The sequence below is a fragment of the Lytechinus pictus genome, chromosome 16 (genome assembly GCF_037042905.1).
Source record: "Lytechinus pictus isolate F3 Inbred chromosome 16, Lp3.0, whole genome shotgun sequence".
In the NCBI taxonomy this organism is placed as follows: Eukaryota; Metazoa; Echinodermata; class Echinoidea; order Temnopleuroida; family Toxopneustidae; genus Lytechinus; species Lytechinus pictus.
The window spans coordinates 7,260,851-7,276,978 of record NC_087260.1 but is presented as its reverse complement, the minus strand read 5'-3'; the positions used below and the strand labels follow the sequence as shown (position 1 = coordinate 7,276,978).

Genomic DNA, 16,128 nt, shown 5'->3' with positions numbered 1-16,128 from the left:
CAATCAACATAAACAATCAAACACTTCCTGTAAAAAATCAAAATAATGATATCAATCATTATTACAACCACATTAAATATACTCAAGTCTTTCAATTTCCTCATACAGGCACAACCCTAATTTGTGAATGAAGACATTAGGAAACATCCTAATGGTTGTTTGTGTATGATGATAAGACAATCTTGGTATTCAATCAACCCGGCAAACGGCCAAATGTGATTATCGGCCGATCATCGGAAATCATGATGACTAATTTGCCAGCAAATTGTTGAGTAAACCCTCAAGCATTTCCCCCATGATCAGATTGAGTCCATTAATCACTTAATACCCGGCCAGATTCAAGAAATGATTGAGCAAACGCCACCTGAGCTGAGCAATGCAATAGAGAGGGCAGAGTCCAACGTAATTTATTCAAACGTTTTATAGTTATTTGAAGACCAATACTTGCACATGCCTCTACAGAGCATATGCATTTGAGCCTGCATTAAAATCATTAAAGGGACATGTATACATGTATGTCATGAACATGTGGAAAAAAAGGAAAAATAGAGGTCATGTGATTAAACTGGTATTTTTTCTAATAGTTTCCTATACAAGTATTCTGCAAAAAATTGTATAAAATGTTAATGAAATTTTTTTAAAGAGGAAAATAAAAATGCTGTACAAAATGACAGAATTAATAAAAATATGTGAAAAGAAATCAGATCCCATTTTCAGTAGATATATTGTACATGTAGGTAGAAAAAAAAAGATGCAGAAGAAAAGGGTGGTGTATTAGGTCATCAGGGGCCCGTCTTACAAAGAGTCGCGATTGATCTGATCAATCGCAACTATGGAAAGCCAGCAAAGTCAACATATAAAATGCACATTTGTTCAAATTTTTCTCTACATATGAATGTATATCCATAAATTAATTGATTTCTTGACAGTTTGGTGTGTTCTCCTTCGTTTACAAAGGACATTTTGCACATTTCCTGTAGAAAAAATTATGGCACTGATGGCTGTCCATAGAGTTACGATCGATTGGATCAATCGTAACTCTTTGTAAGACGCAGCCCAGGGCCCCGTTGTACAAAGAGTTACGATTGATCCGATCAATCATAACTATGGCAAGCCAGCAAAGTCAACATATGAAATGCATGTTTGTTCAAAAAAAAATTCTAGATATGAATGCATATCCATAAATTCATTGATTTCTTGACAATTTGGGGTGTTCTCCTTTGATTACAAAGGACATTTTGCAAATTTCCTGTAGAAAAAATTATGACACTGTTGGATGTCCATAGAGTTACAATGGATTGGATCAATCGTAACTCTTTGTAAGACGCAGCCCAGGTCAGTGTCGAACAAGTTGACATTCGGGCTCCTATGTCCATTTTCAATTCGTAAACCGACTTGGGAGAGTATGAGCCTGAATGTCAACATCGAATCGTCCATCAATTAAGACATGGAAGAGGATACAATAAAGGAAATTCGAAGAAAGACGAGGAAGACTGAAATTACAAACGAGGTACAGGGTCACGAAAAAAGGGGAAGAGGAAAAGGAACGCAGAGGAGGAAGGTGATAAGATAAAATTACTCCATTACGCTAAAGAGGTCACTCGAAACTGGCAACAATGGGCAATTCGATCTCATCGTTTAGTTGAAAGGCATTAAGGCATACTGCCATTACGGAGAAATAACTGATACCACGGAGGTTACATAGAAACTGTGCATTCACTTGGTCTACTCGCACTTGGTCTACATCTCATGATAGTCTAATACAGCAAGGGATAATCCCATTGGCCTGTATTCTGAAGTCGGGTTTAACTTAAACTCAGGTTTAAATGTGTGGTTTAAGTATGGGAAGCCAAAAGTATCAACATTTTTATTAAGTTGTATGTTTCCTATGTTTACTGTGCTCTTTTCTGATTCATCGATGGTGAAGACAATCATCTATTTATACTTCCTACACAATTATGAATGATTTGAGAGCCGAATGAGCTGAAGTATGATATATCTACTGTTAGTGATTATGTAACAATTGGCTGTCCATACTTAAACCACAACTTTAAACCTGAGTTTAAGTTAAACCCGACTTCAGAATACGGGCCATTTGGTCTACTTTCAATTTAGTCTAATTGACATTTGGTCTAATGAAAGGAAATATGGAGGACACACATAAAAAAAAAATAAAAAAAAAGTACTGGTATACATTGATAAACACAAGCAAACATCTAAAAATAGAGAATTGACAGAACATTTCAGAAATGGAAGCATACAACTATTGGCCATGTCAGCCTTTATATTATACATGCTTCAAAATGGAAATGAGAGAGTCTACATCTTTTCATCCAGTTAGCTATTTAAAAAAGAACTGATTCCAATAAGACATACATCTGTGTACAGTTCAAGGCTCTGGGGACAAATGAAGGGAGGTTTGACGTCACTTTTCTTTGGTTAACAACGAACCCCAAGAGCTACAACGAGGGAGTTTGAAGGGAAAAAGGCAGTTTTGCTCTCTAACGCAACAATTACCAGCCATTTTAGCATCAGCTGGAAGGGTAAGAGAAAGTAGCTAGTACGGTGACGTCGTTGTTCGTGTCATTAAGCAACTTGCTTTCCGTCTCCATCTATCTCATTCTCTCTTGCTAGGTCTCTCTCTTTCTCTTTATTTACCTATTGATGTCTGCCTATCTGTCTATCTATCTGGTTTCCACAAAGTTGACCTAAATTTTTGACCCCCTATTACACAGGAATCGTAACGAGTCTTGGGGCGCCCCCGAGAAAGCTTTCTGTGCGTTTACACCGAATTACCAAAACTGTCCGAGATAGGTTTGGCAGGGCGCAAAGCGCGCGCTGTGTTTGTTGTTTGGGTTATCGTTCCACGTGTAGCGCATCAAGCGAACCTGTCTCGGACCAGTCTCGGGCAGGTTTGCGATTACACCGAATCCAAAGCAGTCTCGGGGTGCCCCGAGACCGGTCTCGGAACACATCGCGAGGAGGTCCGAGATAGGTTTGCTCAGAAGGGGTCTCGGGTGGGTATTACGTCTACACCGGATTAAAAACCTGCCCGAGACTCGGGGCACCCCAAGACTACTTAGGAAATCTGGTGTAACAGGAGTCCTATATATTGGACACTTCACAAAGTCCACATCCTCTCTTTATTTCACTTCCACTTTAACGTTTATAGATTCTTTCCCCCACTTTTGTATAAATGAACAATTTACTTACCTTACTGCTAGTTTAGTGATTGAGGACGATCCATTCAATAATTCACTGGTCCTGACTTCTACATGGACTTTACCCTGCAGTAGACAATTTATAATGTAATCAGGTTTTTATTACATTGTATGCTGCAAGCTCATAAAAAAACAATACATTATTTGAAGCATTATTTGATCACTACTACTCTTCATATTGGCAACACTTGTATCATCCATTCAATTGCTGATGCTTTATTTTCGAATTCATAGAGAAAAAAAGCAAAAAAAAAGGCAAAAATTAGCAATACTGGATGTTTCATTGCATTGGCAATAAACTTTCCATATGTTTTTAGCACCGATTAAAAGATAGTGGCACAATAAAAATGGGTAAAGTATATGTAGGTACAAACATATCCTTCTGAAGTTCTGATGTATTTTATATGATTTTACAGTTTTTTTTTTTTAGCCGTACCACAAAACTGGGTCACTTTGTCCTATTTCATAATTGGTAAAAAATAGTTTGCTCCAGCAAGCAAAATAAAATAACATTTCTGATTTAGACATCTAAAATTAAATGTACAGTAAACGTATGTGAGGTGATTTCAAATTGGAATCTTTGATATATTAGATAAATGAAATATATTTAAACTTGATAATCCATATTCAAGCCAAAATATTCACTTTGTTTTATCTGTGCGCATCACCTGTTTGGTGTCCTTAAATATTTTGTATGAGAGGTAATCCTTATTTTTCAATTTTCAGCCTCTCTCTCTCTCTAAATAAATGTTCTATTTTTTCTTGAAACATCCTGAGCATGAAAATTAAGATGGACCTGTATTGTGCTTTATAGAAGTAAAGTTATGTTTACAAACCAATTGTGTCACTTGAACTATTTATCATTATTTCATTAAAGATAAATGCTAGTTTTGGTAACGATATCAAAATGAGTTCGTACAGAATCCAATGAAATGACCACCAAAGTGTCTGTTTGTATAAATAAAACGCATGTGCCAAAGGATTCTGGAAGAAATTGTGTAATTGCTGAGAAATCAGCAAATAAGCACAGGATTCGGGTAGAGCGTCGGGCCCGACGCTCAAAGCAATAATTATACACTGTCCCACGAGCGCTTATCTGTGTTGGGGAAGTTCAGTCTGAACATTATTCAGCGCAGATTTCAAGATTTCACAAAGTTCAGTTTATGTAACTGTACCAGATCTAGATCCTCGATGATATACTGACAATTAAGCCTGGTTTTACAGACTTTCTCATGAAATCAGTGTTTACTGCAACTACTGGAATTTCTCTTTAAAGGGAAATGAAACCTTATGAGCAAGATAGCTTGTGCGAAAAAAATAAAGATCAAAGAAACAGATCAACGAAAGTTTGAGAAAAATTGAATAAATAATAGGAAAGTTATGAGCATTTGAAGTTAAGATCATTATTGTAATGCAGATCCTCCCATTGGCATTGCAACAAAGATGCGTGATGTCGCATGTGAACAACTTTCCCAATGCTTTTTTATATATTTCACCGAAACTGTCTCTTTCATCCCATCAGTAGATCATGTATTCTTTCTATAGGAGGGCATATGATACGAATTTGTAAAGAATACATTATGGATAAAAAGTTTGAATCACCATAAGAAAGATAAAAAAGAGACATTTTGGGGGGTATTTTATAGTCCATCAAATGGAAAGTTGTTCACATGTGACATCAGAAATCTTTGTCGCATTGCCGATAGGACGATCTCCATACCATAGTGATCGCAATATTCTAATGCTCATAACTGTGTCATTATTTGTCCAATTTTTCTCAAACTTTCTTTGATCTAATTCTTTGATTTTTCAGTTTCCACACAAGCCCACTTGTTCCAAAAGGTTCATTTTCCTTTAGATTCAATAAAAGCTATACAATTTTTTTTGTCACACAACTTCTTACTCTTAAACCACTCCATCTTCCCATGGGGGTTCATGGTCTATCTATTCTTTTTTTATATAGATATTTTCTCACTGGGGGACTAAATCCAGGTTCTATTTTTCTGACTCACACACATATTAGCGACAAGTAAACAAGGAAATCAGTGGTTAATTGGGAGGAAATATTCAACAATAGATAAATAAACAAATAATTCACTTCATTGGTATCATATACACATCAACTTATCCCTTTATATGAATGAATCTAATTTTCAGGCTACTTGGTTTCTCATAAATAAATAACAAATAATTGTCATTCTATTGTTGGTGGTGTTTGGAAGTAAATATCTGTTCATCACTCAAACACTATTTAATTCTACTCCCACCCCCCCCCCAACAAAAAAAAATGACTTGTTTCCATATGATTTTTTTCTCCAGATGGTTTCTCATAAATAACAAATAATTGTCATTCAAATTGTCAGTGGTGTTTGGAAGTAAATATCTGTTCATCTCTCAAACACTATTTAATTCTACTCCCCTCCCCCCCCCCAACATCAATAAAAAATGACTTGTTTCCAGATGATTTTTTTCTCCAGATGGTTTCTCATATAAAATAACAAATAATTGTAATTCAAATTGTCAGTGGTGTTTGGAAGTAAATATCTGTTCATCACTCAAACACTTTTTAATTCTATCCCCACCCCTCCCCCCCCCAAAAAAAAAAAACATGACTTGTTTCCAGATGATTTTTCTCTCCAGATGGTTTCTCATATATAAAATAACAAATAATTGTAATTCAAATTGTCAGTGGTGTTTGGAAGTAAATATCTGTTCATCACTCAAACACTTTTTAATTCTATCCCCACCCCTCCCCCCCCCAAAAAAAAAAAACATGACTTGTTTCCAGATGATTTTTCTCTCCAGATGGTTTCTCATAAATAACAAATAATTGTCATTCAAATTGTCAGTGGTGTTTGGAAGTAAATATCTGTTCATCTCTCAAACACTATTTAATTCTACTCCCACCCCCCCCCCCCAACCAAAAAAAATGACTTGTTTCCAGATGATTTTTTTCTCCAGATGGTTTCTCATAAATAACAAATAATTGTCATTCAAATTGTCAGTGGTGTTTGGAAGTAAATATCTGTTCATCACTCAAACACTATTTAATTCTACTCCCCTCCCCCCCCCCCCCCAACATCAATAAAAAATGACTTGTTTCCAGATGATTTTTTTCTCCAGATGGTTTCTCATATAAAATAACAAATAATTGTAATTCAAATTGTCAGTGGTGTTTGGAAGTAAATATCTGTTCATCACTCAAACACTATTTAATTCTATCCCCACCCCTCCCCCCCCCAAAAAAAAAAACATGACTTGTTTCCAGATGATTTTTCTCTCCAGATGGTTTCTCATATAAAATAACAAATAATTGTAATTCAAATTGTCAGTGGTGTTTGGAAGTAAATATCTGTTCATCACTCAAACACTTTTTAATTCTATCCCCACCCCTCCCCCCCCAAAAAAAAAAACATGACTTGTTTCCAGATGATTTTTCTCTCCAGATGGTTTCTCATATAAAATAACAAATAATTGTAATTCAAATTGTCAGTGGTGTTTGGAAGTAAATATCTGTTCATCACTCAAACACTTTTAAATTCTATCCCCACCCCTCCCCCCCCCCAAAAAAAAAAAACATGACTTGTTTCCAGATGATTTTCTCTCCAGATGGTTTCTCATAAATAACAAATAATTGTCATTCAAATTGTCAGTGGTGTTTGGAAGTAAATATCTGTTCATCTCTCAAACACTATTTAATTCTACTCCCACCCCCCCCCCCAACCAAAAAAATGACTTGTTTCCAGATGATTTTTTTCTCCAGATGGTTTCTCATAAATAACAAATAATTGTCATTCAAATTGTCAGTGGTGTTTGGAAGTAAATATCTGTTCATCTCTCAAACACTATTTAATTCTACCCCCACCCCCCCCCCAACAACAACAAAAAATGACTTGTTTCCAGATGATTTTTTTCTCCAGATGGTTTCTCATAAATAACAAATAATTGTCATTCTATTGTTGGTGGTGTTTGGAAGTAAATATCTGTTCATCACTCAAACACTATTTAATTCTACTCCCCTCCCCCCACCCAACAACAACAAAAAAATGACTTGTTTCCAGATGATTTTTTTTCTCCAGATGGTTTCTCATAAATAACAAATAATTGTCATTCAAATTGTAAGTGGTGTTTGGAAGTAAATATCTGTTCATCTCTCAAACACTATTTAATTCTACCCCATCCATCCCCCCCCCAACAAAAAAATAAAATAAAGACTCGTCTCCAGATGATGTTCTACATGTTATGTTTCATCTATAAGATGCAAGTGATGTAACGGTCAACCTTAGAGTTCGTGCAATACATGTCCAAATCAAAAGATGACCGTTGTATAATGGTGAATGAGATTTTTGTTACTAAATTCAAACTTGTATTTCGGTGGTTCTGCCGAGTTTGCCATTGAAGACTCATCTATTTCATTGATTTGTATTTGCTTATGAAATACGTTCATTTTTATGACCTAAAAAAAATTTGATAAAGCAACATAAAAACCAGTGTGTTGGCTCAGTTTATAGAGCGTCTGTCTCACAACCGGGAGGTCAGGAGTTTACACCCTGGCCAGGTCAGACCAAAAGAAGATGGGAGTTGCTGCTGCCCTGCCTTATATATGAAATTACATGCAAACATATTTTACTCATGAACAAAAACCTGTCTCCAGGATGTAATAATATATCATGTTTATAAAAATTGATTTTAAGGTTGAGTTAAATCACTTTTAATAGTTTACATTACAATAAACTTAAATGCACCTTACACAGCACATCATAACATACATGTACCACGTAGAAATAATTGTGCAATTGGCCAAAAGATTCTAGAGCTGAAAAATGTTTATCAAACAAATTTATCAAACCCACCTGCACTTCTGTATCTTGGTCGATAGGGGTCAACGGGTACCACTGATCCTTGCTTTGGCATTTATGGAGCTCTCCCCGACGTAGCGCCACCTTCCCAATGGCCGAGTCTGATCGCTTGAGTTTGTCTTTCTCGTAGATGTAAAAGGAGAGCATGCGGAATCGGATGGGAATGTCGAACATGTATTCCTCTGCCCAGAACGGACTGTGATAAATAAGAACAAAAAAGATCATTCATCAATCAATTTTGCTTATTGTAACAAACAAAAAGCCAATGCTGAATAAAGGGATCCAAAGCTGATAAAATATCCCAAAGGAAAAATGTTAAATCACTTAGAAGCACTTCATGCTGTGTTCATGATGCTTTAAAGGTAAATGCTAGTTTTGGTAACGATACCAAAATGAGTTCGTACAGAATCCAATGAAATGACCACCAAAGTGTCTGTTTGCATAAATAAAACGCATGTGCCAAAGGATTCTGGAAGAAATTGTGTAATTGCTGAGAAATCAGCAAATAAGCACAGGATTCGGGTAGAGCGTCGGGCCCGACGCTCAAAGCAATAATTATACACAGTCCCACGTGCGCTTATCTGTGTTGGGGAAGTTCAGTCTGAACATTTTTCAGCGTAGATTTCAAGTTTTCACAAAGTTCAGTTTATGTAACTGTACCAGATCTAGATCCTCGATGATATACAGTACTGACAATTAAGCCTGGTTTTACAGACTTTCTCATGAAATCGGTGTTTACTGCAACTACTGGAATTTCTCTTTAAGAATGCACATTTCATGACTTCATTACAAAGCAACCTTTAACCTTTATTTCAAACTAAACATCTTTATAATTGAAAGCCCATTTTTGAAAATTTTCTAGAATGTCGGCTCAATGTAACCTACAGTGATGGAATGCACTAAATTCTTTGACCTACATGTACATGTACTTCTACAGCAGTCTGCTATAAAACATACTTCGTACTTCCAGATTTAATGTATCGCCATTACTTTGGATAATTTTGTATACTCTGAACGCAGCCTCCATTTCCTTAAATCCAATTGTTGCCAATTTACTGCAACCTACAACTAATACGAATGCACACCTGGACCCCTGGGAGCCTCTCCGTGCACGTGGGATGCAACGATACCGGAGCAAATGCTGAGAGAGTCCATGAGCGGTTACCGCCACTGACGCACGAAACAATACAGATCAATTAGATTTGCAGCAGAGTTGTTGACTTAATTGGTCAGCTACCACTACGTGGATAGAGGCACATGGGACTGTCCTGAACTCATTGGCAAATCTATTTTTGTTCTCGACCATCCGTTAAAGGGAGAGAAGTGCGTGGAATAGGAATATATTAAAGGAAATAAATGTTTTTGTTTCCAGGGGATCTCTCACTGTTGATTCGTTTGTCATTTATTTGGGCTTTTCCACAAGACTTCTTTGAATATTCTGAGAGCTACAGTTACATACGGTAAACAGAATCTCTATTTGCTTTATTTGCATTATTATCTATTATCTCTAAGTAAGATTTCTCCTCAGTCAAACAATTTTTGTGGTTCAAATTATGTAGATTCATTTAGTCACCTCTACCTGTAACTGCATTTAAAGTGCTTAGAAATCCAAATATCATGACCAAATTCATCTTCTCTCCTTCAATGGCATCTCTTGAATAGGGCAATAAAAATTTTCAAGACTACTTCCATTACATGAGGTGATTGCAAAGACAATATCAGCATTTCCTATTCTTATCCATTTCTGCCATTTTTTTTCTTAATTTGGGAAATTTGAGACACGACATCTTCCGACATTCTTGAGAGAAACACTCTAAAAAGAGATACATGAGCTCTGTACTAACATGTACATTGCCATGGCGATTGTCTTCAGTTACTGTGGTTTGGGGTTTGTTTTTTTCCTCAGAAGTATTGAGCACATTGTCAAGACAAGTGGTCTGGGTCAATGTTTGCTGACTGTCTCGAAAAACCCTCTTGAGTTTTATTAATTACGTTTGGAAAAGGAAAGTAAAGAAAACTTTCAAAGTGAATGTGAAGGTATGGAAGGAAATAAAGAAAAGAAAATATTGAACAGGAAAGAAACATACAGAAAGTAAGAGACTTTGCAAATTAAATTTGAAGGCAAAGAGGGAAATATTGAAATGGAAAGGAAAATGAAGAAAAAGAAATAAAAAAGACTTTGCAAAATGAATGTGGAGATGCAGATCGGTGAGAAATATTAAAAAGGAAATAGTACAATAGAAAGAAAGAAAGAAAGAAAATGATTTATTCATAGAATGAAAATTCTATTTGAAGGTAAAGAGGGAAATATTGAAATGGAAAGAAAAAGAAAAGAAAAGAAATTAAGAAAAACTTTGCAAAGTGAATGTGGAGATGCAGATCGGAGGGAAATATTGAAAAAGAAATAGTTAAAAAGAAAGAAAGAAAATGATTAATTCATAGAATGGTGGGAAGAGTAGGAGTTTACAAAAGAAAAGAAGATATTAAAAAAATAAACTTTGAGAACAATATGCCACAACATGCAAAGATTTTTTCTTTTTTTTAAAGAACAGTTTCAACAGGACGCCTTTCCTTTTAATACTTAATACTACATAACAGCTGCTCTGCTATTAAAGGACAAGTCCACCCCAGAAAAATGTTGATTTGAATAAATATAGAAAAATCAAACAAGCATTATGCTGAAAATTTCATCAAAATCAGATGTAAAATAAGAAAGTTGTGACATTTTAAAGTTTCGCTTATTTTTCACAAAACAGTGATATGCACAACTCAGTGACATGCAAATAAGACAGTCGATGATGTCCCTCACTCACTATTTCTTTTCTTTTTTATTGTTTGAATTATACAATATTTCAATTTTTACAGATTTGACAATAAGGACCAACTTGATTGAAACATACAGTATTAAACAATGCTAATTGCACATGTTCAGGGAGGAATCAATCATCGTTTCACACGACAACAGGGAGAAAATTGTAATATTTCATATTTCATATAATAAAATACAAAAGAAATAGTGAGTGAGTGATGTCATCAGTCTCCTCATTTGCATACAGACAAGGATGTGAATATAACTGTTTTGTGAAATTAAGCGAAACTTTGAAATGTCATAACTTTCTTATTTTACATCCGATTTTGATGAAATTTTCAGTGTTATGCTTATTGGATTTTTCTCTTTTTATTCGAATCAACTTTTTGTTGGGGTGGACTTGTCCTTTAAAGCTTGAGTAATTATGTGAATGTGTGTTGTGATTTAGTTTTTACAAACGTACATCATTCAGATACATGTATGATTATTTATGTCTGCCCCCCCCCCCCATCATGAATGTCAACATCTAAAAGATGTGACCTAGGTCCCGTAACACAAAGGCTAGCGATTAATCATACAGTCACTTGATTTTTTTACGATTGATTATACATTGCAGTCGATGGAACCAGTCGTAGTAAAATGTTCTACAATCATTGCTAAGCTTTGTGTTACGAGCCCAGGGCTTGAACCTCAAACCTGTCCATCACTTCCCCCCATGTACAGTAGCTAGGATTACAGCGCACACCACAAATGCCAAGAAGGGCAATGTTGCACAATTATTTTACAGACTACTAAAAAATTAAGACTTTCTCCTCCTACAATGGCTTTCTCTCATTCACTTCCTTCTTTTGCACTGTGTGTGCCTCACGGGCGACTGACTGGAATACTCCCCAGTGAGTGGAGGATGTGCACACATTGTGTGCAGGAATGACTGAATGATTGAATCCGATGACCGGGGTAATAATATATCTGTAAAGCGCTGAGACACGTCGTTCCAATGTATTATCATAATATTATTTTGTATAGGTTTTGTGGCTCAGTGGATAAGCCTCTGGACTCAACTACACAGTCAAGGGTTCGATTCCCACCACGGCACTCGCGTATTTCGGCAAGGTGTTTATCTCCACTTGCCACTCTCCACCCAGGTGTAGTAAATTGGTACCCAGATGGAAGAAGTTTCATGCAGGCAGAGTAGCCATGCTTAATCCGGGGAATTAGTATTGCAGTGCTTTGAAACATTGCAGACCTGCCAACCTCTGGGAATGAAAACTTGTATTCTGTGATAAAAAAACTGTATTTTTCCACAAAAGCTGTATTTCATAATAAAATATGTGGCGCGCACCCTCATCACGGTGCTCAAGCTGCATGCAAGCTAAAATGCGCACTGCTCTTGCAGATGAAAAAAAAACATTGAAACATGTGTATATCTCACCCTGGTTTTAACAAAATGATTGAAAAAAAAATTTACCTGAAATTACATTGATCAATAACCATATTTGTGTAAGTTTTATGAAATAGAGACATATAGAGGTGATTTTTCTCAATAAATTACAATTTTTAAAAACAAAATCGTATCTTTTAAAGAAAAAACGTACTGTCATATTTTGGTTGCAAAAACGTACTAAATACGTCAAAAAAACGTACTGGTTGGCAGCTCTGACATTGCATTACGCGCTATAATAATTAAATGACATAAATGTTGCTTTATTATTATTATTTGTTTCTGCAATCCAGTTATCCTCCCTCCTTTCCTAAAAATGAACAAATAACTCACCATTGTGTCTTTTCTCTAGCTGCTGTTCTGTAAACCTCTTCCTGGTCTAATTTCACAGTACAGTAGCAATCTCTTGTGGAACTTAAGTTCTTAGCTTCACCTGTGCAGAAAAAGGAAAAAATATTTATCTATATGAAGTCTTTCAAAAAAATATTTTTAATACTTTTTATTTGCTTCTTAATTCTTTATGCCTCTTGAGAATGGATTTGGAGCTTAAGTCATGTTATTATTATCAATGATGAGGACTTAAATCAATATCACCATCATAAAAATTATCACCTTCATCATTAGTATCATCATTATCACCATCATTAACATCAATATCATCGTTATCATCATAATTGTTTATTATCATCATTAGCATCAGTATCATCACCATTATCGTCATCATCATCATCATAGTCATCATCATCATCATCATCATTACCATCACTATCCTCATCATCAGGGCTCCACACTGACCCTTTTTTCTACTAGTCCAACCTGTCTGTGTCGGACCAGTAGAAGATACCCAGTTTTTCAATTTTTTACTGGTCAGAACCTAAAATTTCCTGGTCTCCCCCCCCCCCAAAAAAACCCCTAGGCCTACGTGTGGAAAAAAAGGCTTGAGTATATTTTGCTGTATTTTATTGCTTTTATTGCCCCCCCCCCCCCAAAAAAAAAAACCCATACAAATAGTACACACACACAACATGATTCATGAGAGCCATTTCTCAATTTTGGAGACCCATTTTTATAAGATGCCAGGGCGATTTTTATAATTTACAAAAGAGAAAATATCATTTGTATCATTTTGATATATTTTTTACTGGTCATGTCGGACCAGTATTAAAATCTGGCTACTTCTGAAAAGTTACTGGCCCGTCAGCAAATTTTTGCTGGTCTGGGACTGTCGGACCGGCGCCAGTGTCGCACGCTGTCATCATAATCAACATAATAATCATCACCACTTCTACTGCCATCATCATTAACATCAACATCAAGTGTTCTTCCCCAAAGTGAAGTGAAGTCTTTTTGTCATTCTTCTCCATAAGTGCTTTAATCATTCCCATCTCAAAGTCCACTTCCTATCCATACTTCTGATATAACCCATCAAACCTTAGCTTGGTATTTACTGTCCTTCATCATCATCATCATCATCGTCAACATCACCATCATCACCATCATCAACATCACCATCATCATCATCAACATCACCATCATCAACATCACCATCATCATCTTCAACATCATGATCATCATAATCATCATCAACATTATCATTATCATCATAATCACCACCATCATCATCATCATCATCACCATCATCATCATCACCATCATCGACATCATCATCAAGTGTTCTTTCCCAAAGTGAAGTGAAGTCATCTTGTTATTCTTCTCCATAAGTGCTTTAATCATTCACATCTCAAGTCCACTTCCTATCCATACTCCACACATAATCCATCAAACATCATCTTGGCCTTCTACTGTACAAAAATATACTCTAAATAGATCCCTCTCTCTCTCTCTCTCTTTCTTTTTCATTCTAATGATAGGATAATTAAACCATTCATCCATAATATAATATTTTGAAATCTGTAAATTACATGTACATGCGCCCTCTTATTCAAAAACACTGATCTTGAAATAGAGTAGATAAAAGAGAAAATATAAGTGAATTCTACGTAAGGGCGAAGTCTATGAATGGGTTTATTCCGTCATAATACACATATAGACGAAGGTGGAGGGCATTGAGGCGCAGTACGAACATTGAAAGAAGACAAAAAAATTCGCCTTAAACACAGATGTAGAGAAATATATATATACTAAACTGGGAAAGTTGTAAATAAAGTATGTGACATAATTTCTAATGGGGGCAAATCTACATAGCATTAATTAGTGATCTCAATATTCAAATGTTCATCAAACCTTCATTGATCTGTTTCTTAGATTACAGTTCTCTGTTATATGAATTCAATTGCTTTTTATAAGGGTTTCATGAGATTCACTATTTCTTCAATGCCCAATGAAGGATGTTATGGTTTCAATTAACATGATGTTTTCTTGTAATGTTCATGTTCATGTAGTAAATCTGAGTTTAATAAGCCCTCATTCTACATTATAGAATTATTGAGGTAAAAAAACAGTTATCATGGTCACAATTTAGGAAAGCACCATCTGCAAACAACTTCAAATCAAAGCTCAAAACACATCTATTTAATTAATAACAAGCATTTTAGGAGTCCCATGAAGTGCAGTAGAATTTACCATTTATGGAAATGTTTCTGTGCTCTATACATTTATATATCATTATTATTATTATGTCAAGCAAAATCATAATATTCATTCTTAAAAAAAAAAAAAAAAAACTTGTAATGTTTACAAGGTACATGTAGATATCGCACAACTGAAACTTGTTTTCTCAGTATGGAGATGCGAATGCAGTTATCTTCCCCCCCCCCCTCTCTCTCTCTCTTCCCCCCCCCCTCCCTCTTTCTTCCCCTCCTCTCCCTCTTTCTCTCTATCAATCTCTCAAACAAAAGTAATTACTGTATAACCAACACACGACCCTGGGCTTAGGTATAGGCAGGTATTTATGATGGATACTTTAATTAGATCTATCCACTTGTAAGGCAATAGAAACCAAGCGACAATTATTCACTTCTAATTATTCATGAATACATAAAGCAAGTCAGTCTCTATTCACGTGATCTATTGTACTGTACATTGTAGTTTGTGTTTATGTTCGAATCTGATCTGATCTCTTAAAAGGTAAATTCCAGTTCTGGTAACGATCTCAAAATGACTTTTTACAGAATCTAATATAATGACCACCCAAGTGTCTGTTTGTATGAATGAAAAATATGTGCCAAAGGATTCTGGAAGAAATTGTGTAATTGCTGAGAAATAAGCAAAATAAGCGCGGATTCGGTCACTTCCGTCGGGTCTTTATTCCAGCAATAATAATACACTGTCCCACGTGTGCCTATCTGTGTTGGCGATCTTCAGTGTGAAACGTATTTCAGCTTAGATTTTATGATTTCACAAAGTTCAGTTTATGTAACTGTACCAGATCTAGATCCACGATGATATAGTCATACTTAACCTTGGTTTTACAGACTTTCTCACGAAATTAGTGTTTTACTGCAACTACTGTAATGTAGCTTTAATGAGATAAATCAACCGGTCCACCATATAGGCCTACTTGATACCATAAATTTAAAAGCTAAACATGCCATACTTTTATAACTGATACATTTATTCAGAGTACACAGTTGCACAAATGAGTTATAAACCTCCAAAAGCATTCAAAATGCCCCGATTGTTTTACAGCTTTCTAGAAAGAAGAAAGAGCACTGGTATGTGTTAAAAGCTTTAATACAAACCACATCGTGTATGAATAACCGATTTACAGAAATACTTGTTTTGCATCAAATGAAACACAAGTTATAAACCTCCAAAAGCATTCAAAATGCCCCGATT

General features: G+C 35.5%; 1 protein-coding gene across 1 annotated transcript in view; it reads right to left on the bottom strand.

Moving 5' to 3' along the window:
* LOC129279250 (ras GTPase-activating protein 3-like) overlaps positions 1 to 13,479 on the bottom strand; it is a 37,178-nt gene extending 23,699 nt beyond the window's left edge. Inside the window, exons 1-4 of the mRNA XM_064111590.1 lie at positions 13,473 to 13,479; positions 12,664 to 12,763; positions 8,075 to 8,276; positions 3,214 to 3,287 (exon numbers count right to left, since the gene is read on the bottom strand). Coding sequence (XP_063967660.1) covers positions 3,214 to 3,287; positions 8,075 to 8,276; positions 12,664 to 12,763; positions 13,473 to 13,479 — 383 coding nt within the window. The remainder of the gene's footprint in view (positions 1 to 3,213; positions 3,288 to 8,074; positions 8,277 to 12,663; positions 12,764 to 13,472) is intronic.
* Positions 13,480 to 16,128: the final 2,649 nt, after the last annotated feature.